The sequence below is a fragment of the Macaca fascicularis genome, chromosome 19 (genome assembly GCF_037993035.2).
Source record: "Macaca fascicularis isolate 582-1 chromosome 19, T2T-MFA8v1.1".
NCBI lineage: Eukaryota > Metazoa > Chordata > Mammalia > Primates > Cercopithecidae > Macaca > Macaca fascicularis.
In genome coordinates this window covers 41,728,992-41,752,085 of record NC_088393.1, presented here as the reverse complement: position 1 = coordinate 41,752,085, position 23,094 = coordinate 41,728,992, and the positions used below count along the sequence as shown (strand labels likewise).

General features: G+C 44.9%; 1 protein-coding gene across 3 annotated transcripts; it reads right to left on the bottom strand.

Moving 5' to 3' along the window:
* Positions 1–371: 371 nt before the first annotated feature.
* PDCD2L (programmed cell death 2 like) lies at positions 372–23,094 on the bottom strand. Of its 3 annotated transcripts, XM_005588785.4 has the most exons (7): positions 22,955–23,094; positions 22,678–22,844; positions 22,503–22,563; positions 17,519–17,892; positions 13,812–13,922; positions 5,348–5,496; positions 372–545 (listed from the first exon to the last, which is right to left on the bottom strand). In XM_005588785.4, exons 1-7 carry the CDS (start codon positions 23,060–23,062, stop codon positions 400–402), a joined length of 1,116 nt encoding a protein of 371 aa, XP_005588842.2. In that variant the 5' UTR covers positions 23,063–23,094; the 3' UTR covers positions 372–399. The 3 variants fall into 3 exon arrangements, with proteins under 3 accessions (XP_005588842.2, XP_005588843.2, XP_073879209.1); XM_005588786.4 differs by lacking the exon at positions 13,812–13,922; XM_074023108.1 differs by lacking the exons at positions 22,503–22,563; positions 22,678–22,844.

The following is a 23,094-nucleotide window of genomic DNA, read 5'->3' as shown; positions in this document are numbered from 1 at the left end:
TCCAGCAGCTAGAGCAGGTTCAGTGGCTTGATCAGGTGCCAAAAATAGCATAGGGCGCACTGGAGTGCAGGTGTCAGAGGTGTAAACAAGAGGCAGACCACTGCTCTTGGCTCTTTTGCTGCTCTCCCTCCCCACTAGAATGCCCACCAGGATGGCTGTGCCGGCAACACCAGCCCTCTGGACTAGAGAGGAGCTACCTTCCTAGCTGCCACTGTGACAGCTGGCCCTGGACCCTGGAAGGGCAGACCAACCCACAGTCAGGAGGTCCTGGCCCAGCCCCAGCCCAGGCACCAGCACCCAAAGGCAAAAAGCAACTCAGAAAAACAGAGGTTAATAACTTGCAAGTTAAAATAAGGTACATACACACATACTTGAACATAAAAATTGTTTTAATTTATATTAATAAAAGGAAGTGCTCTTAAACAATAATTCATCTGGGTCTTCTTGTATAATACAAAATTCTTCCATGGGGATCTGATGATTTGGGGGCCAGCAACTCTTCTCACATGTGTAAACTAGAATTGTTCCAAATTCCACAGAAAGACCTGAAAAATACAATGTATTCAGGCTTCCAGCAAAAAGAGTTATGAGACTGATGTTACTAAAAGGAGTGATTTTACCTTACAAGCTGAAAAAATAATTAGGTAAAGCAAAAACAGTGCTTACTGCTTTCAGCTATAACAGAATCACAGTCTATCCTATAATAAGTGAATATTGATAAAAAGCAGAATTAATTTAAAGTGGAAGGAAAATGTACTTTAAAAATAAACAAAAATTTCAACAAGTGTTCATCACAACTGTCTAGATATCTGATGTTGAAAATCTATATTAAAATGTATCAGAGCCTTTGGCTAGGTGTGGTGGCTCACACCTGAGTTCCCTGCATTTTGGGAGGCCGACGGGGAAGGACAGCTGGAGCCCAGCCTAGGCAACATAGTGAGACACCTGTCTCTACAAAAAAAAAAAAAAAAAAAAAAAAAAAAGTTATAAGAAAAAAAAAAAAAAAAAAAATATATATATATATATATATATATATATATATATATATATATATCTCATATAGCCTGGTTGACATAGTGAGACTTTACTAAAAAAAAAAAAAATTCACTGGGTGTAATGGTGCACACCTGTAGTCCCAGCTACTTAGGAGACTAAGGCAGGAGGATCACTTGAGCCCAGGAGATAAAGGCTGCAATGAGCTATGATCGTACCACCATACTCTGGCCTGGGTGACAGAGGGAGACCCTGTCTTTAAAAAATTAATAAATAAAATAAAATAAAAATAAAAGAGAAATATATGGCCGGGCGCGGTGGCTCACGCCTGTAATCCCAGCACTTTGGGAGGCTGAGACGGGCGGATCACGAGGTCAGGAGATCAAGACCATCCTGGCTAACAAGGTGAAACCCCGCCTCTACTAAAAAAATACAAAAAACTAGCCAGGCGAGGTGGCGGGCGCCTATAGTCCCAGCTACTCGGGAGGCTGAGGCAGAAGAATGGCGTGAACCCGGGAGGCGGAGCTTGCAGTGAGCTGAGATCCAGCCACTGCACTCCAGCCTGGGCGACAGAGCTAGATTCGGTCTCCAAAAAAAAAAAAAAAAAAAAGAGAAATATATATATCATAGAACACACTACTGCCAAAAAAGGATAAGGATTCAGGAAAAAAAAAAAGAAAGAAAAAAAAAACCCTAAGAGTTTATAGAAAATTATCAATGAATAAAGCCATAAAAAAAAGCATACCAAGAAAACATAAGCAATAAGAACTCCCGATGATATTAGAACAGAAAAGCAGGAGTCAAAAGGATGACGTAGGCAATGATTTGCAGCAGCAAAGGAGAAATACGTTGTTTAAAAATGTATGCATTGGCTGGGCACAGCATATTGGCTCAGGCCTATAATCCCAGCACATTGGGAGGCTGAGGCAGGAGAATTGCTTGAACCTGGGAGGTGGAGGTTGCAGAGAGGAGAGATGGTGCCACTGGGCAATGGAGCAAGAGTCTGTCTCAAAAAACGAAAGAAAAAAAAAATGAAAAAACGGCAGAGTTTATTAACTGGTATATGACCTTCTTCTAGGAGAATGTGACTGGTAAGGGAAAATCGCCTCAAGTGAGCATGTCTACAACTCCAGTAAACACACTGCGCATGCGGCCTCTCCCAAGTGCTGGCGGGCCACTATGCCCATCCCAAGGGAAGAAACAAGAGAAGTAACACAAGACCCGGGAAGTACAAAATCCCAAGTCAAAGGTCAAAAATGGACACTTCAATCTCTCAGGTTGCCTCGTTGGCCCCCTCTTCCAACTGTATTTACTTCCTTTCGTTCCTGCACTAAAACTTTTTAATAAGTTTTCACTCCTGCTCTAAAATTTGCTTTGGTCTCTCCTCTGTCTTATGTGCCTCAGTCAAATTCTTTCTTCTAAGGAGGCAAGAACTGAGGTTGCTACAAACCCCTACAGATTTGCCACTGCTAACAGTATTGTGGCAAAAATGTTAGTTACAAAGGGGGGAAAAATCAGACCACCCTCATACCTCTACAAAGCTACATTCCATGCAAAAGACATTTCTATATAAGTGAAAAATCTCAGAGATCAGAATGCCCATAAGCCCTTCCAGAAAAATATATTTCCCAGTGAGACTGAACCACCAGATGACAGGAGGCACCAGGGCAATGGCTGGCAGGGCTTTCACTGTCAGAAGACAACACAGGGGTCTACAAGGTTCTGAAAAGAGAAAGTGGGATTTAAAAATTTTATACATGGGTTGCCCCTCAAATATGAAGCCACATTACCGTGCACAATCTGAAGCAAGGCACTTCTGAGCCCTCCTAAAAGCTATTACTTGAGAAAATCCAGCTAATGAAAAAAGGATCAAAATAAAACAGGAATAAAAAAGCTCATTGTAAGAGTGGTGATGAACACTGAATCCATTTACACATAGAATTAAGGCTATCCAAACAGCTGTGATAATTATGATACTGGCTGGGCGCGGTGGCTCATGCCTGTAATCCCAGCACTTTGGGAGGTCAAGGTGGACAGATCACTTGAGGTCAGGAGTTCGAGACCAGCCAAGATGGAGAAACCCCATCTCTATTAAAAATACAAAATTAAGGGCCGGGCGTGGTGGCTCACGCCTGTAATCCCAGCACTTTGGGAGGCCGAGGTGGGCGGATCACAAGGTCAGGAGATCGAGACCATGGTGAAACCCCGTCTCTACTAAAAATAGAAAAAATTAGCCGGGCGCAGGGGCGGGCGCCTGTAGTCCCAGCTACTCGGGAGGCTGAGGCAGGAGAATGGCGTGAACCCGGGAGGCGGAGCTTGCAGTGAGCCGAGATTGCGCCACTGCACTCCAGCCTGGGCGACAGAGCGAGACTCCGTCTCAAAAAAAAAAAAAAAAAAAAAATTAGCAGGGTGTGGTGGTAGGCGCCTATAATCCCAGCTACTCGGGAGGCTGAGGCAGGAGAATCGCTTGAACCTGGGAGGCAGAGGTTGCAGTGAGTCGAGACAGTGCCACTGCACTCCAGCCTGGCTGCAGATTGAGGCTCCGTCTCAAAAAGAAAAAAAAAGATACTGGGTCCGGGCGTGGTGTGGTTCATGCCTATAATCCAAGCACTTTGGGATGCCGAGGCAGGTCAGGAGTTTGAGACCAGCCTGGTCAACAACAGTGAAACCTGTTTCTACTAAAAGTACAAAAAATTAGCTGGGTGTGGTGGTGGGCACCTTTAATCCCAGCTCTTCATGAGGCTGAGGCAGGAGAATCACTTGAACCTGGGAGGCAGAGGTTGCAGTGAGCTGAGATTGCGCCACTGCACTCCAACCTGGGCGAAACTCCATCTCAAAAAAAAAAAAAAAAAAAAAAAAGATACTGAAATATTTCAAGGTAGGAATAGGGTATGAATTTCCTTATCTACTATGGTAAGGTGCCAGATGCATACTATCTAAAACTGAAACATAGGAAGAATGTAATTTTCTGTTAACAACAGAAGCACCTTTCAGAAACTTGGGCCTCTTGGGTAAAGAACCTATTACCAAAAGTCCAGGCCAGGCGCGGTGGCTCACGCCTGTAATCCCAGCACTTTGGGAGGCCAAGACGGGCAAATCACGAGATCAGGAGATCGAGACCATCCTAGCTAATACGGTGAAACCCTGTCTCTACTAAAAAAAAAAAAAAAAAAAAATTAGCTGGGCGTGGTGGTGGGCACCTGTAGTCCCAGCTCCTAGGGAGGCTAAGGCAGGAGAATGGCGTGAACCCAGTGGGCGGAGCTTGCGGTGAGTGGAGATCGTGCCACTGCACTCCAGCCTGGGCAACAGAGCAAGACTCCGTCTCAAAAAAATTCCAGTAACTGCTTCACTTATACTTAACATTCCTTCTGTTAATTTGTACAAAAATTTATTCTAAGACTTTTAATTACCATGTTAGTGAATTTCCCTATTTTAGGAAAATTATTTTCATCTAGCCATCCATACATTCATCTAACTTGCTGTTTGTCTTTAAGTCAAAAATGATTATTGGAATAATGGTTATTAACATTGATAATAGTTGTAATTTCTGGCCAAGCATGGTTCATGCTTGTAATCACTTTAGGAGGCCAAGGCAGGAGGATCGCTTGAGTCTAGGAGTTCGAGACCAGCCTGGGCAACATGGCGAAACCTTGTCTCTACAAAAAATGCAAATTCCAGCCTGGCCAACACAGTGAAACCCCATCACTACTAAAAATACAAAAACTAGACGGGCATGGTAATCCCAGCTACTGGGGAGGCTGAGGGAGGGGAATTGCTAGACCCCGGGAAGTAGAGGCTGCAGTGAGCCAAGAACGTACCACTGCCCTCCAGCCCAGGCAACAGGAGAGAGACTCCATCTCAAAAAATAAATAAATCAATAAATATATATATATAAAAAAAAGACTGGCTGGATTACAAATTTCTTTTTCTGTTTTTTGAGACAGAGTCTTGCTCTGTCACCAGGCTGGAGTGCATTGGCGCGATCTTGGCTCACTGCAACCTCCACCTCCTGGGTTCAAGTGATTCCCCACCTCAACCTCCCAAGCAGTTGGGACTACAGGCACATGCCACCATGCCCAGCTAATTTTTTATATTATAGTAGAGACAGGGTTTCACCACACTGGCCAAGAAGGCCCCGATCTCCTGACCTCGTGATCCGCCCACCTGGGCCTCCCAAAGTGCTGGGATTACAGGCATGAGCCACCACACCTGGCCTAAATTTCTTAAAATAATTTTTTAATTCCCAAATTTTCTATAATTTGCTTATGATATTTTATAAGTAAACAAAAGGTTTTTCATTTATTTAAAAATAATGCCAGAAATCCACAAACTCAAATTAATTTAGGCTTCTCACCTAAATTAGCACTCTTGAGCATGCTGACCAGTGCTGGCATAAGCTGAAACTCAAATATCCTTCGGCCTCCACATTGGCTGCAGGCTGGAAGCTCGGTGACTTCTGATGTAGGGCAGGTCAGAAAGAGTGGCTCTCCACTCCAGGAATACCTAGGACAAGGAAACAAAGAACCCCGAATTAGAGCCACACAAGTCACATTCTAGCATCTAAGGCCGTGCTTTGCAACCTTTCTTTGTTTCTTGCAGAAATCCTCCAAAGGCCCAAAAACCTAGCACCATGGCTGTAAAGCATAGCAAGATATCTGGAAATCTTGTCAGTGTTCGATTCAAAGTCTCAAAGGCATTAAGTCAACGTTCAATTGAATCTAGGTAAAGCTGTGACGAAGTTCAGACCCAGCTCCACTGCAGATTAAATGGAATCAGCCCTCCACACTACTGACCTTACAGAGGAAGGGGCATGCCTTAGAGCATAAGTCCCCAACCCCCAGGCCATGGACCCCCAGGTCATGGACCAGTACTGGTCGGTAGTCTATTAGGAATAGGGCCATGCAGCAGGAGGTGAGCAACAGGCAAGCGAGCATTACCACCTGATCTCCACCTCTTGTCCCTATGAGATTCTCATAGCAGCGCAAACCCTATTGTGAACTGCACATGCGAGGGATCTAGGTTGTGTGCTCCTTATGAGAATCTAATGCCTTATGATCTGAGGTGAACAGTTTCAACCCAAAACCATGCCCCACGCCCCCCACCTCAGTCTGTGAAAAAACTGCCTTTCACAAACCAGTCCCTGGTGCCAAAAAGGTCAGGGACCACTGCCTTAGAGGGAGTAAACATTCACTTCTGTTTTTGGGTTTTGTTTTGTTTTGTTTTTTTTAGATAGAGCCTTTTCCGTTGCCCAGGCTGGAGTGCAGTGGCACAATCACAGCTCACTGCAGCCTTGACCCTCTGGGCTCAAGCAATCCTCTGACCTCAGCTTCCTGAGTAGCTGGGAACAGATGCACATCACCATACCCAGCTAGTTTTTAAAAAAAATTTTGTAGAGACAGGGTCTTGCTCTACTGCCCAGGCTGGTCTCAAACTCCTGGCCTCAAGTGATCCTCCCACCTCAGCCTTCCAAAGTGCTATGATTACAAATGTGAGCCACCATATCCAGCTCACTTCAATACTACTGGTCTTCGATATATAATTTCTGGTAATCATTTTAAAAGTTACTAAACATGCAAAGAAGCAGGAAAATTTAACCCATAAAGAAAGTCAATGCAAGGAGACCCATGGACAAGATGATAAATTTATCAGACAAAAACTTTAAAATACCAATAATAGGCCGGGCGCGGTGGCTCACGCCTGTAATCCCAGCACTTTGGGAGGCCGAGGCGGGCGGATCACAAGGTCAGGATATCAAGACCATCCTGGCTAACACTGTGAAACCCCATCTCTACTAAAAATGCAAAAAATTAGCTGGGCGAGGCGGCGGGCGCCTGTAGTCCCAGCTACTCGGGAGGCTGAGGCAGGAGAATGGCGTGAACCCGGGAGGCGGAGCTTGCAGTGAGCCGAGATCGCGCCACTGCACTCCAGCCTGGGCGACTAAGCGAGACTCTGTCTCAAAAAAAAAAAAAAAAAAAAAAAAAAAAATCAATAATAAATACGTAAAAAAAAAAAAAAACAAAAAAAACCCTAGTGGAAAAGGTAGACCAGGTGCAGTGGCTCACACCTGTAATTCCAGCACTTTGGGAGGCTGAGGCGGGTGAATCACCTGAGGACAAGAGTTCGAGATCAGCCTGGCCAACATGGTGAAACCCCATCTCTACTAAAACTACAAAAATTAGCCGGGCACAGTGGCAGGTGCCTGTAATCTCAGCTGCAGGGGAGGCTGAGGCTGAGGCTGCAGAATCACTTACACCTGGAAGGCAGAGGTTGCAGTGAGCTGAGATTGCTTCACTGCAATCTAGCCTGGATGACACAGCGAGACTCCTTCTCAAATAATAATAATAATAATAATTATACAAAAATTAGCCAGACATAGTGGTACACGCCTGTGGTCCCAGCTGCTTTAGACGGTGTGGCAGGAGGATCACTTGAGCTCAGGAGTCTGAGGCTGCAGTGAGCCATGACTGCACCACTGCACTCCAGTCTACGCAACAGAACAAGACCCAATCTCTAAATAAACAAAACAAAAAAACAAACAAAAAAGCAACATAAAGAGTTTAAAAAAAGACAAAAAAGGGAACAAAATAGCAAACTAAAAATACTCAAGTCACCGACAAGCAGGTTCAATAAAAGGAATACAGAAACAAAATCAAAAATCTCCCCACCAAATGCAAAGCCAGGTGTGGTGACAAATGCCTATAACCCTAGCACTTTGGGAGGCTGAGGTGAGGGAATTGCTTGAGTCCAGGAGTTCAAGACCAGCCTAGGCAACATAGTGAGACGCCCATCTCTTTAAAACAAAAAGGAAAGAAAAAAGAAATGGAGGAAGAAACAATAACAGAATAAAATTAACCCAACATGGCAGGGTACAGTGGCTCATGCCTGTGATCCCAGCATTTTGTGAGGCAGGCGGGTCACCTGAGGTCAAAAGTTTGAGACCAGCCTGGCCAACACAGCAAAACCTGTCTCTACTAAAAATACAAAAAAATTAGCCAGGCATGGTGGTGTGTACCAGTAATCCCAGCTACTCAGGAGGCTGAGGCAGGAGAATTGCTGAACCTGGGAGGCAGAGGTTGCAGTGAGCCAAGATTGTGCCACTGTACTCCAGCCTGGGCAACAGAACAAGACTCTGTCTCAAAATAAATAAATAAATAAATAAATAAATAAATAAATAAATAAATAATCCAACAATACCAATGATTAAAGAGACTGCATATTCCGTGTTAAAAAAAATCATAACTGTTAAGTTGAACTTCATCAAAATTTAAAGCCATCTGTCAGAATCTGTTTGAATGCTAAAAAAATTAAACTGAAAAAGGACTTGTACTCTTGACCATATGAAGAATTCCTACAACTCAGTAACACAAACACAAACAATATGGCAAGAGATTTGAATGACGCTTTATCCAAGATGATATACAGAGATGGAAAACAAGCACTTGAAATGATACTCAACATCATTTGACATTTGAGGAAATGCAAATTGAAGCCACAATAAAATGCCACTACACACCTTCTTAAATGGCTAAAATTAAAAACTGAACATCCCAAGCATTAGCAAAGATATACAGGGAGTAGAATTCTTAAAAAAACAGCTAGTGGGAACAGAAATGGCATAACCACTTTGGAAAATGGTTTGGCCTGTTTCTTAACAAGTTAAACATGCATATACCACATAACACAACCATTCTATTCCTAGGTATCTACCCCCACAAAATCAAAACATGTCTTACAAAGAGATGTAAACAAATGTTCATAGCAGCTTTATTTATAATAGCCAAACACTGGAAATAACCCAAATATCCATCAACTGCTAAATGTATAGTGGCACATCCATACAATGGAATATGACACAGTGGTCAAAAGGAATGAACTATTGATACATGCAATAAGAATGAATCTTGAAGTATGCTAAGTGAATAAAACCAGACCAAAAAAAAAGTATATTCCGTGTGACCTTATACACTTTCACAGGAAATGCACTAAGGTGCGACAGAAAGATGATCAGTGGTTGCCTGGGGATTGGGGGAGCAGCATGGCACAGGGTTGGCAAGAACTTGCGAAGGAGTATGAGGAAACTTCTGGCAGGGAGGAATATGTTTACTGTCTTGACTGTTGTGATTTCAGGGTTGTATACAGATGTCAACTTATCTAAGTGCACACTGTAAAAATATAGGCAGTCTGTTGTATGTCAATTGTACCTCAATAAAGCTGCTGAAAAATAAATGTAAACAGACACACTTCACTATAGAAGATACATAGATGCCAAATGAGCACATGGGAAGATGCTCAACATCATTTGTTATTAGGAAAATGCAAATTCAAACCACAAGGAAATACCACCACCACCTACTAGAATGGCTACAATTTAAAAGATTGACAATATTTTTAAAACCACCACCAGGCTAGGTTTCTCAATGCCAACCATTCCTATACTCCCCGTATTTCAGTATTTGCATATTTAGTTCTTATTTCATTAAGGAAAAATTCCCAATTTTATCTTTGAATATTGTTTCTGATCCATCCATTAGGTTCTCTATTTTGGAGACCAATTCTCCTCATAGTAAATACAATTATGAACCCTTGCTCAAGTCTTTATACCAGTACTTTGATTTTTAGCCAAGTCTATTATGTTCCCTAATTTTTTTTTTTTTTAAGACAGAGCCTCACTCTGTTACCCAGGCTGGAGTGCAGTGGCGCAGTCTCGGTCCGCTGCAAACTCCTCCTCCTGGGTTCAAGCAATTCTCCTGCCTCCGCCTCCTGAGTAGCTGGGACTACAGGCGCCCGCCACCAACCCCAGCTAGTTTTTCTATTTTTAGTAGAGATGGAGTTTCACCATATCGGCCAGGCTGGTCTGGAATTCCTGACCTTGTGATCCGCCTGCCTTGGACTCCCAAAGTGCTGGGATTACAGGTGTGAGCCACCACGCCCGGCCTATGTTCCTTATATTCTATATGTATTAGATACGTAATGTCATGGGGCTTGGTTTCTTTAGCAATTCAATTTCCGATTCATACATAGTTACTTTATTTTCTCACCTTTGAGCTCTTGTTTTATGGAATCTATTGTCTTATGAAGTTCTTATACATTTTGAAGCATCTGCTGGGACTGATGTGCTCCTTGGATTGTATTTTATTTTATTTTTTGAGACAGAGTCTCACTCTGTCACCCAGGCTGGAGTGCAGTGGCACGATCTCAGCTCACTGCAACCTCTGCCTCCCAGGTTCAAGCGATTCTCCTGCCTTAGCCTCCTGAGTAACTGGGACTATAGGCGCCCACCACCATGCCCAGCTACTTTTTGTATTTTTAGTAGAGACAGGGTTTCACCAGGTTGGCTAGAATGGTCTCGATCTACTGACCTCATGATCCACCCGCCTTGGCCTCCCAAAGTGTTGGGATTACCAGTGTGAGCCACCGAGCCCAGCTGGATATTTTCTAGCAGACTTGGTTCTTGAGCTTTTTGTATGTGCTCTTCATTTCCTTAACTATTCTTGCCACAGTATGATTACCTGGGTGGCATGCTATTTTTCATCTAGCTCACGCCTAAAAGGTGCAACTCAGTTTAGACCATCTATTTGCTCTGAAATGTCTGCAGAGGTTCTCATTGATTTCCTGTCCATCTCATATGAGGCCTGTTTTCCCCTCTCGAGGAGTACTGCCCATTTCCTCTGCATTTCTGTAGGTAGTAAAAGAGGGAACTGGGGCGAGGAGATAGTTCTTCTGGGACTAGATGCAATCTTTATTAGAATACCTGGGCTTTGTTTTTTCCTCTGAGACAGTGTAAAATACTGTATGTTGAGAAAGATCCCACTCCAGTGGAGGCGAAATTGCCCTTAACTTTCCAATCATTGCTCTGACTCATCATGGAACAAAGGAATGTTGCTTCTGAGAGGCAATCCCCAATTCCTACACCACCTCCCCACCACACCCAGTTCTTCAGCCAACATGGTGGAGGAGGTCCACCATCCTCCACATTAGGACATGCAAACTCTCCTCCTGTGTGCTTCCTTCCAGACATTATTAACTGAAAATTCTTAGGTCAGGTGCGATGGCTCATGCCTGTCATCCCAGCACTTTGGGAGGCTGAGGTGGGTGGATCACCAGAGGTCAGGAGTTCGAGACCATACTGGCCAACACGGTGAACTCTCATCTCTACTAAAAATACAAAAATTAGCCAGGCATGGTGGCACATGCCTGTCGTCCCAGCTATTCAAGAGGCTGAGACAGCAGAACTGCTTGAACCCAGAAGATGGAGGTTGCAGTGAGCTGAGATCATACCACTGCACTCCAGCCTGGGGGACAGAGACAGACTCCGTTTCCAAAAAAAGAAAATTATTTGTGGACTCATCAGTATATTTTAGGCAGGTGAGAGAAAAGGCCTGTGGGATTAGAACTTGCACTTAACCATGCCAGAAATTTCTGTACCTTTCTCTGCAAAGACTAAATTAGTTACATAAGTGAATAAATATATGTGAAACACTCAAGAACTCTATTAGACATTTACTGATATTATATCCTGGGTTATCACTTTGAGTTTTATAGTACTAAGCCCTTTTCCTTTTTTCAATGCTGATAAAACGGAACTTCTTTTTTAATATTTACTGTTTTATTTGGGCTAATTTTTAGCTTTTAGATTCACTGTCGTACGTATCGGAGAAAAAGGCCATTTGAGCTAATTCTGCCCACTTTGTCTGGACCTGTTTTTACTATTTTTATAAACTATACCTGCTATTTTTATAAACTATACCTGCTGGGTATGTCATTTCCTCTGAGGCCTTCCTGATAGCCTACCTAAAATAGCTCTATTTTTTCCTCATTTATCACTTATGGAAATTACACAGGTTTTTTTTTTTTTGAGACGGAGTCTCCCCTCTGTTGCCCAGGCTGGAGTGCAGTGGCGCAATCTCAGCTCACTGCAAGCTCCGCCTCCTGGGTTCACGCCATTCTCCTGCCTCAGCCTCCTGAGTAGCTGGGACTACAGGCGCCCAGCTCGCCTCGCCCGGCTAGTTTTTTTTTGTATTTTTAGTAGAGACGGGGTTTCAGCATGTTAGCCAGGGTTTCAGCATGTTAGCCAGGATGGTCTCGATCTCCTGACCGCATGATCCACCCTCCTCGGCCTCCCAAGGTGCTGGGATTACAGGCGTAAGCCACCACACCCGGCCCATACAGGTTTGTTTTTAATCTCCCATTCTAGAAAATAAAATATATGGACCAGGGGCAGGACGCAGTGGCTCAAACCTGTAATCCCAGCACTTTGGAAGGCTGAGGCGGGCAGATCATTTGAAGTCAGGAGTTCAATAGCAGCCTGACCAACATGGTGAAACTCCGTCTCTACTAAAAATACAAAAAGTAGTCGGGTGTGGTGGCTGTAATCCTATACTCAGGAGGCTGATGCAGGAGACTCTTTTAAACCCAGGAGGCAGAGGTTGCAGTGAGCCAGGATCACGCCACTGCACTCCAGCCTAGGTGGCAGAGCGAGACTCCGTCCCAGAAAAATAAAAAAAAAATTAAAAAATAAAAATAAATATATGAGCCAGGGGTTGTGGCTGACGCCGGTAATCCCAGCACTTTGGAAGGCCGTGGCAGGAGGATCACTTGAGGCCAGGAGTTTGAGAGCACACTGAGCAACATGATCAGATCCCATCTCTACAAAATACATTTTTTTAAAAATTAGCCACACATGGTGGCACACACCTGTAGTTCTAGATACTTAGGAGGATCGCTTGAGCCCAAGAGGTAACGGTTACAGTAAGCAATGATCACGCCACTGCACTCCAGGGTGGGCAACAGACTGAGACCCTCTCTCTAAAAAAAAAAAAAAAAAATTAATAATAATAATAGTCCAGGCACAGGGGCTCATGCCTGTAATCCTAGAACAAACTCTGAGAGGCCAAAGCAGATGGCTGGCTTGAGCTCAGAAGTTTGGAACCAGCCTGGCCAACATGGTGAAATACCATTTCTAAAAAAATATACAAAAATTAGCTGGGCGTGGTAGCATGTGCCTGTAGTCCCAGCTACTTGGGAGGCTGAGGTGGGAAGGTCACTTGAGCCCGGGAGGGTGCACTGAGCTATAATTGATCACACCACTGCACTCAAGCCTGAGTAACAGAGCAAGACCCTGTCAAAAAACAACAACAAAAAAATTAAAGCCAGGCGTGGTGGCTCACACTTGTATCTCAGAACTTTGGGAGGCCAAGGCGGGCAGAATACATGAGGCCAGCAGTTCGAGACCAGTCTGGCCAACATGGTGAAACCCCGTCTCTACTAAAATACAAAAAAAAAAAAAAAAATTAGCCGGGCATGGTGGCGGGCACCTGTAATCCCAGCTACTCAGGAGGCTGAGGCAGGAGAATTGCTTAAACCCGAGAGGTGGAGGTTGCAGTGAGCCAAGATCACGCCACTACACTCCAGCGTGGGCGACAGAGCGTGACTCCCTCTCAAAGAAAAAAAAATTAAATTAATAATAATAATAAAGGCTATGAGAACATGGACTTCGTCTGTGCCATTTCCTGCTATGCCATTTCCTGCTATATCTGCAGCACCTACAAATAGCAGCACCTGGCATGCAGAATAGACTCCCTAAGTATTTGTTAGACAAATGAGTGCGCTTTACCTTACTGAATCCTTCTACACAACTGAATCCTCCTACACATCCTATAACGTAGGTATATGGTCCTATAAAGCAGGTATTAGGTTCTCTCTTGATTTGGGGAATACTGTAGGTTTTGCTTTTCTCATATTTTCCTGTGTTTTCCAAACTAACATGTATTACCTTTATAATCAAGGAAAACAATAAAATGAACTGTGCCTTTTTTTACCTCAAAATCTGCTCCTGACAAGCAGCAATTCGCTTCATGAATTTGTAAAACGTCTGATCTCCACTTTTAATTACGGTTTTCTCATATTTTTCATCACCATCATTAGAAAGACTAAAAACAGAAGCAGAAAACACTTGTGAATGTCTATATCCAGAAAATTACAGCATTTGCAAGAGGAAACAAGATAATTTTCTTTTAAAAAAATTTATCAGGCCAGGTGCGGTGGCTAACACCTGTAATCCCAGCACTTTGGGAGGCCAAGGCAGGCAGATCACAAGGTCAGGAGATCGAGACCATCCTGGCCAACATGGTGGAACCCCATCTCTACTAAAAAACACAAAAAATTGGCTGGGTGTGGTGGCTCAAGCCTGTAATCCCAGCACTTGAGCCACCGCGCCCGGCCTCCCAAGCTATTTTCAACTCTTGGGTAATTACTTACAATTTAAAAAATCGCAGGGCACAGTGGCTCACACCTGTAATCTCAACACTTTGGAAGGCCAAGGAGGGTGGATCACAAGGTCAAAAGATCGAGACCACCCTGGCCATATATATATATATATATATATATATATATATATATTTTTTTTTTTTTTTTTTTTTTTTGAGACGGAGTCTCGCTCTGTAGCCCAGGCTGGAGTGCAGTGGCCGGATCTCAGCTCACTGCAAGCTCCGCCTCCCGGGTCCACGCCATTCTCCTGCCTCAGCCTCCCGAGTAGCTGGGACTACAGGCGCCCGCCACCTCGTCCGGCTAGTTTTTTATATTTCTTAGTAGAGACGGGGTTTCACCGTGTTAGCCAGGATGGTCTCGATCGCCTGACCTCGTGATCCACCCGTCTCGGCCTCCCAAAGTGCTGGGATTACAGGCTTGAGCCACCGCGCCCGGCCTATATATATATATATATATATATATATTTTTTTTTTTTCGGCTGGGTGCAGTGGCTCAGGCCTGCGATCCCAGCACTTTGGGAGGCCAAGGAAAATGGGTCACTTGAGGTTAGGAGTTTGAGACCAGCCTGGCCAACATGGTAAAGCCCCATCTCTACTAAAAATATAAAAATTAGCCGAGTATGGTGGTGGGTACCTGTAATCCCAGCTATTTGGGAGGCTGAGGCAGGAGGATCACTTGAACCTGGGAGCTGGAGGTTGCAGTGAGCCGTTATCACGCCACTGTACTCCAGCCTGGGCGACAAAGTGAGACTCTGTCTCAAAAAATAAAAAATAAAAATTGGCTGGGCGCGGTGGCTCACGCCTGTAATCTCAGCATTTTGGGAGGCCGAGGCGGGTGGATCACGAGGTCAGGAGAGCAAGACCATCCTGGCTAACACGGTGAAACTCCGTCTCTACCAAAACTACAAAAAATTAGCCAGGCATGGTGGCGAGTGCCTGTAGTCCGAGCTACTCAGGAGGCTGAGGCAGGAGAATGGCGTGAACCCAGGAGGCAGAGCTTGCAATGAGCTGAGATCGCACCACTGCACTCCAGCCTGGGCGATAGAGCGAGACTCCATCTCAAAAAAAAAAAAAAAATTTTTTTTAAATTAGCTGAGTTTGGTGGCACACACCTGTGGTCCCAGCTACGGGGGAAGCTGAGGCCAGAGGATCCCTTGAGGCCAGGAGTTTGAGGCTACAGTAAGCCATGAGCAGGCTGGGCGCGGTGGCTAACACCTGTAATCCCCGGCACGTTGGGAGGTCGAGGTGGGTGGATCGCTTGGGGCCAGAACTTCAAGAAAAGCCTGGGCAATATGGCAAAAGCCCATCTCTACTAAAAAGAAAATACAAAAATTAGCTGGGTGAAGTGGCACACGCCTGTGGTTCCAGCTACTCGAGAGGCTGAGGCATGAGAATTGCTTAAGCCTGCAAGGCAGAGGTTGCAGTGAGCCAAGAACGTGCTACTGCACTCCAGCCTGGGCAACAGAGCAAGACTGTCTCAAAAAAAAAAAAAAAAAGCCATGACCACACCACACCACTGCAGTTCAGCCTGGGAAACAAGGCAAGTTTCCATCTCTAAAAAAAAAAAAAAAAAAGACAAATACTCTAGAAGAAACCCACCAAAAATAAGCAAATACATAAAAACTTAAGAAATTAAAAAATAAAAAATCTTGCCAGGCGCAGTGGCTCACACCTGTAATCTCAGCACTTTGGGAGGCCGAGGCAGGCAGATCACATCATCAAGAGATTGAGACCATCCTGGCCAACATGATGAAACCCTGTCTCTACTAATAATACAAAAATTAGCTGGGTGTGGTGGCGCGCACCTGTAGTCTCAAATACTTGGGAGGCTGAGGGTGGAAAATTGCTGGAACCCGGGAGGTGGAGGTTGGAGTGAGCCAGGATCGCACCACTGCACTCCAGCCTGGCAACAGAGTGAGAGTCCATCTCACAAAAAATAAATAGATAGATAGATAGATAAATAAATAAATAAATAAATAAATAAATAAATAAATAAATAAAAAATTAAAAGTCCTTATAACCATCAGTTCTATTAAGTGTTATTTTCAAACACCAACATGTCTTCATGCACTCCCCTTCATCATTATTCTGAAAAAGCCTACAAATGAAACAGTTCTGGTAAAGAACCAGGCCATTTCTCCGAACATTCTATTGTAATTTTTTTATTCTAATAGTAACAAATGCTGGGTGCAGTGGCTAAAAAAAATTTTTAGTCCAGGCGCAATGGCTCACACCTGTAATCCCAGCACTTTGGGAGGCTAAGGTGGGTGGATCACCTAAGTTCAGGAGTTTGAGACCAGTCTGACCAACATAGTGAAACCCCATCTCTACTAAAAATACAAAAATTAGCTGGGCATGGTGGCACATGGCTGTAATCCCAGCTACTCAGGAGGCTGAGGTAGGAGAATCACTTAAACCCGAGAGGCAGAGGTTGCAGTGAGCCGAGATCATGCCATTGTACTCTAGCCTGGGCAACAACAGTGAAACTCCAAAAAAAAAAAATTTTAATTGGTCAGACATGGTAGCGTGCACCCGTACTCCCAGCTACTTGGGAAGCTAAGGTAGACTGCCTGAGCCCAGGAGTTCAAGGCTGCGTGAGCTGTGATCACAGCAATTAACTCCAGCGTGGGTGACAGAGTGAGACCCTGTCTCTCTCAATCAATCAATAAGCAAAAATGATCATTCTTACTTCTTTAGAGAGCTTTGGTTTATAAAGCCTTTCAAGATCTACTCTCTCGTTTGACTCTCAAAATCATGTGATGAAACAGAGAACAGAGATAGCACTATCACTCTCACTTTACAGAATTCAGGATCTGAAAGCATCTCCGAGGTCCTGGGCCAGTTCTGGAGCCACAGCCAAGAGTCAATAAACAAATGGCATTTTTCTTTTCCTTTTTCCATTTTTTCACCCCAATCTTATTATCCCAGATCAAATGGCAGTTTTCTAACTTGCCTGTCTCTGCTATAAAGACATATTAGAAATATAAAAGAAAGTTAGAGTCAGTGAACGCATCTTCTATAAATACTTGCCATCTCTAACTTCTGTTTGTTCATCTTTGTTCACTGTCTTAACGGGAGTTATAAATAGAGCAGGGTTTTCAAGCTAACTCAAGTTGGCTAATAAGGAAGTAAAGTGAAAAGGTCCTACATACAAGTTCTGCCTGAAAGTTTCCCCAGGTCCTGTGGTGAAACTGAAGGGTAACTCCTGTGGCTGCTTCCCAATCCAGTCACCTGTCAACCTCAGGAGCACACATCCTCACCTTTGGGAAAGCAACTGATCCATGGCAATGCCTTCTCTCTGTTGATAGTCCCTCAGAAGGCTGTGGGCATGATCCAGGTTGACAAAGTCTATGTATTCATCCTCGTCTGCAACACAGATGTAGTAGGGCAGGAATAGCGGCAGCCCAGGAGACAAGGCGGTCTGCTCCCCAGGAGGCACAGGATGGGCAGCACCCAGGACAGCATCCTGCAGGCGGAGGTCTTGGAGCCGAGCAGTCCAGTCTACGTCTTTGGCACTGCTGGCATCATTCCCAAAATCCAAGGTAAGCTGTGGTGAAGGCGCCTCCTCAGTGTCACTTCCCCAGTCATCAGCACCTTCACACCAGTCCTCAGCTGCAAGGCTGTTTTCCTGTGTCTGGAAAAATATTCAGTGAATGAGGTCCGAGCACATTTGGGAGGTTTATTCCATTACTTCGGTTCCAGCCACCCATCCCTGTGCCTTCCAGAGGGAGCCTTCACACCAGCCCCTTCCCCTCTGGCACACTCCAATCAAACTTTCTAGACTTTATGTACTCAAAAGTATGTTGAAGGAAACTTAAAATACTTGTCTTTCCTTTTCAGGGTGTGGGGAAAAGAGAGATCAGCTTGTTACTGTGTCTATATAGAAGGAAGCAGACATAAGAGACTCCATTTTGTTCTGTATTTGAGATGCTGTTAATCAGTGACTCTACCCCCAACCTTGTCCTTGCAAGAGACATGTGCTGTGGTGACTCAAGGTTTAAAGGATTTTAGACTGTGCAGGATGTGCTTTGTTAAACAAGTGCCTGAAGGCAGCTTGCTGGTTAAAAGTCATCACCATTCTCTTAATCTAAAGTAAGAGAAAAGCATGTGTCTCCTCCCCGTCCCTGGGCAATGGAACATCTCGGTGTAAAACCCGATTGCATACTCTGTTTACTGAGATAGGAGAAAACCGCCTTACGGCAAAAAGTGGGACTTGCTGGCGCAATGCTGCTAAAAAGTTTGTGGAGATGTTTGCATATGCATATCAAGGCATAGCATTTTTCTTTAAACTTATTCATGTCACAGGGATCTTTGTTCATATGTCTTACTGCTGATTTTCTCCCTACAATGATCTATTTGTCCTGCCACTCCCTTATCTTTAAGAATGGTAAAGATAATTATCAATAAATACTAAAGGAACTCAGAGACCAGTGCTGCCATGGGTCCTCTGTATGCTGAGCGCTGGTCCCCTGGGCCCTCTTTTTCTTTCTCTATACTTTGTCTCTGTGTCTCATTTCTTTTTTCAAGTCTCTCGTTGCACCTAACGAGAAACGCCCACACGTGTGGAGGGGCAGGCCACCCCTTCATGGGGCGAGTGTGACAGATATAGTACATGGTTTATTCAACCATCTGTTCCAATATCTTTCTGTTGTGCTTCATGTATTGCAAGAACTGAAAAGAAAGAACTACATTTCCCAGACTCCTTAGCACCTAGGGTTTCAGACTCCTTAGCACCTAGGGTTTCAGATATGATTAGGTGTCTGCTAATCAGGTCTACTAGAGAGAGACATGAACTTGAGACAGAGTGAAGTAGAAAGACAGACCACGTAGCAAAAGGCAGTCAGAGTGTAGACATACACAGAACAAGGTTTTAGAGCCAACAGTTCTGTGGTGAAGACAGCATCTAGTTCACCAGATCACACTTAAGCTTCCTGACAGCAGGAGAGGTGGCATAGCAGCTCCTTCAGGGACAGTTCTCAGGTGTGATTCTGGAGGGCATTCCTGGAGCCTCCTCCTTCAGCCTATCCACTTACTAAAAACCTGACTCCTGTGCTAAGTCTGTCTCAGCTTAAAAGCCAGGCGTGGTTGCACATGCCTGCAATCCCAGCTACTCGGGAGGCTGAGGCAGGAGAATAGCCTGAATCCAGGAGGCAGAGTTTTCAGTGAGCTGAGATCACGCCACTGCACTACAGCCTGGGAGACAGAGTGAGACTCGGTCTCAAAAACAAAAACAAACAAACAAACAAAACAGTACTTTTCTAATTATCTGCACTTGAACACTGACAAATATAGGCACTGTCTTCAACATTTTATTCGAGTACTGCTAGTACTATGCCTAGCAAACATCAAGAACTGGGTGCAGGCTGGGCCCAGTGTCTCATGCCTGTAATTCTAGCATTTTGGGAGGCTGAGGTGGGTGGACTGTTTGAGTCCAGGAGTTCAAGACCAGCCTGGGCAACATGACAAAACCCCATCTCTACAAAAAATAAAAAAGTTAACTGGACATGGTGGCAAGTGCCTGTAATCCCATCTACTCAGGAGGCTGAGGTGGGAGAATGGCTTGAGCCCAAGAGGCAAAGATCATGCTACTGCACTCCAGCCTGGGTGACCAGAATGAAACCCCATCTCAAAAAAAAAAAAAAAAAAAAAGAAAAGAAAAGAAAAAAGAACTGTGTATATATAAAGATACATTTACAGTCAAAGGAGGCTAAATTTTGTTCTGCAGCTACCAACTTGCCTGCCTTTTCAATAAATTCAGATTTCATCTTATGAAATGTGTTAAAACATATATATACCTCATAACGTATATTTACTATAAAGACATATATGTTATCACATACAACCACATATATGTACATCCCCATATATATTCCCAAACAGGAAAATCAGTAAACTGTATCTCAAGACCTTCAGTGTAAGTTTGAAAAAACTACTATATACACAATGGAATATTCTTCACCCTTAAAAAAAAAAAAAGGAAGTTCTGTCGTTTGTGACAACATGGATAGAACTGGAGAACATTTTGCTAAGTGAAATAAGCCAGACACAAAGACAAATGCTGCATGTATTCACTTACATGTGGAATCTAAAACAATTAACCTCAAAGTAGAGTAGAATGGTGGTTAAAGAAATGTGGAGTGGCCGGGTGCGGTGGCTCACGCCTGTAATCCCAGCCCTTAGGAGGCCGAGGCAAGCGATCACGAGGTAAAGAGATCGACCATCCTGGCTACATGGTGAAACCCCGTCTCTACTAAAAATACAAAAATTAGCTGGGTGTGGTAGTGTGTGCCTGTAGTCCCAGATACTCAGGAGGCTGAGGCAGGAGAATCGCTTGAACCCGGGAGGCTGAGGCTGCAGTGAGCCGAGATCATGCCATTGCACTCCGGCCTGGCGAAAGAGCAAAACTCCATCTCAAAAAAAAAAAAAAAAAAAAAAAAAGTCTGGAGTGAGCGGGGCATGGTGGCTCATGCCTGTAATCTCAGCACTTTGGGAGGCCGACGAAGGTGGGTCACCTGAGGTCAGGAGTTCGAGACCAGCCTGGCCAACATGGTGAAACCCCGTCTCTACTAAAAATACAAAAATTAGCTAGGTGTGGTGGTAAGCGCCTGTAATCCCAGCTACTTGGGAGGCTGAGGCAGGAGAATCCCTTGAATCCAAGAGGTGGAGGTTGCAGTGAGCCGAGATTGTGCCATTGCACTCCAGCCTGGGCAACAAGAGTGAAACTTGGTCTCAAAAAAAAAAAAAAAAAGAAAGAAACCTAGAGTGGAAAGAATAAGGAGATGATGGTCAAAGAATACAAAACCTCAGTTATTCAGGAGGAATGTGGGTTTTTTTAAGTTCTACTGCACAGCTTGAATGTAGTTAATAATACAGTATTGTGACTGGGCATGGGAGTTCAAGCCTGTAATCCCAGCACTTTGGGAGGCCGAGGCGGGTAGATGACGAGGTCAGGAGATGGAGACCATCCTGACTTACATGGTGAAACCCTGTCTCTACTAAAAATTCAAAAAAAAAAAAAAAACCAATTAGCTGGCCGTGGTGGCGGGCGCCCATAATCCCAGCTACTTGGGAGGCTGAGGCAGGAGAATTGCTTGAAACCCAGGAGATGGAGCTTGCAGTGAGCAGAGATGGCACCACTGCACTCCAGCCTGGGCAACAGAGCAAGACTCCATCTCAAAAAAAATAAAAATATTTTGTATTTCCAAATTGCTAAAGGAAATTTCAAATGTTCTCACAAGACGTTAAGTATCTGAGGTGATGAATGCATTAACTGGCTTCATTTAATTATTCCACATGATATTCATGAATCATAACCATCACTTTATACCTCATAAATTTATACATTATTATAAACTATCAATTTACAGTTAAAAAAAAATGTTGAAGACATCCAGGAGGAAGTCTCCATCTCGCTCTCTTTTTTTTGGGAGGGGAGAGGGTCTGGCTTTGCCACCCAGGCTGAAGTGCAGTGGCACAAGTGTAGGTCACTGCAGCCTCAACCTCCTGGACTCAAGCAATCCTCCCACCTCAGCCGCCTGAGCAGCTGGCACTACAGTTGCGCGGCCATCATGCCCGGTTAATTTTTTTTACTTTTTATAGAGAGGACGTTTTGCTATGTTGCCCAGACTGCTCTCCCAACATCTTTTTTTTTTATACGGAGTCTGTTATTCAGGCTGGATTGCAGTGGCATGATCTCAGCTCACTGCAATCTCCACCTCCCGGGTTCAAGCGATTCTCCTGCCTCAACCTCCCTTGTAGCTGGGATTACAGGTGCCTGCCACGATGCCCGGCTAATTTTTTGTTTTTGTTTTTAAAAGAGACGGGGTTTCATCATGTTGGCCAGGCTGGTCTCGAACTTCTGACCTCTGATGGTCCACCCGCCTCGGCCTCCCAAAGTGCTGGGATTACAGGCGTGAGCCACTGCGCCCGGCCTGGTCTCCAACTTCTGAGCTCAAGCAATCCTCCCACCTCAGCCTCTCAAACAATGGTGGGATCACAGGCGTAAGTCACCATGCGGGGCCGCCATCTCCTTTTAACCTAGGAGTTAGAAAATAAAAATAAAGTAAAATAGAAGAAAAAAAAACCCTCACAAAACCTCAAGAAAATAGCATTCTATGGTTCTGCAGAAAAGCAAAAAACACTCCAATGTACTTCAAAGAACACGGCTTTAAACTCTGTCCCAAACTATACTCTGGATAACATCCTCAAATGACAGAAAAAAAATAACATGCCAACCACATTTACCTGAGCGTCCTGCGCCTCTCTCTCTGGAACCTGCAGGCACTGGGAGCGGAACACCTTCCAGCTTCGGGGTGAAGACAAAGGGCCGTGAGGGCTACACCCCTACTCCAGCCCGACGGCCTGCCCCAGCCCGCTGGAAAGGACACCCCAGAAGCAGCTCTGGGACTTCCCCGCCTACCTGCGCGCACCGCCGGTGCTGCAGCCGGGGCAGGCGCACGCGAACACGTGCAGCAGACGGTGAAACGGAGAGCCTTCCAGCGGGCAGTACACCTGCACGATCAGGGCGAGCGGCTGCCCGCAGCGCTGACACACGGGCCTGGGCGCAGCCACGGTGGGCAGAGCGTCCTGAGGGGACAGAGGAGGCGCTCAGACTCCAACTCTCCCCGGGACCTTGCCCACTCCCTCCGCACCCTTCGCCACCACCCATCGACCCCAGCTCCGGCACCCGCCCTCACCGGAATGCCGCCCAGCTTGCTAGCAGTCCAGGCGTCCGGCCCTGTGGGGCTGCCGTGCACCGGCGCATCTCGAAGTCCCAGCAGCACCGGCTTCAGAACGGCCGCCATGGCTGCCTGGCGACCAGGTGAAAACGCGAACT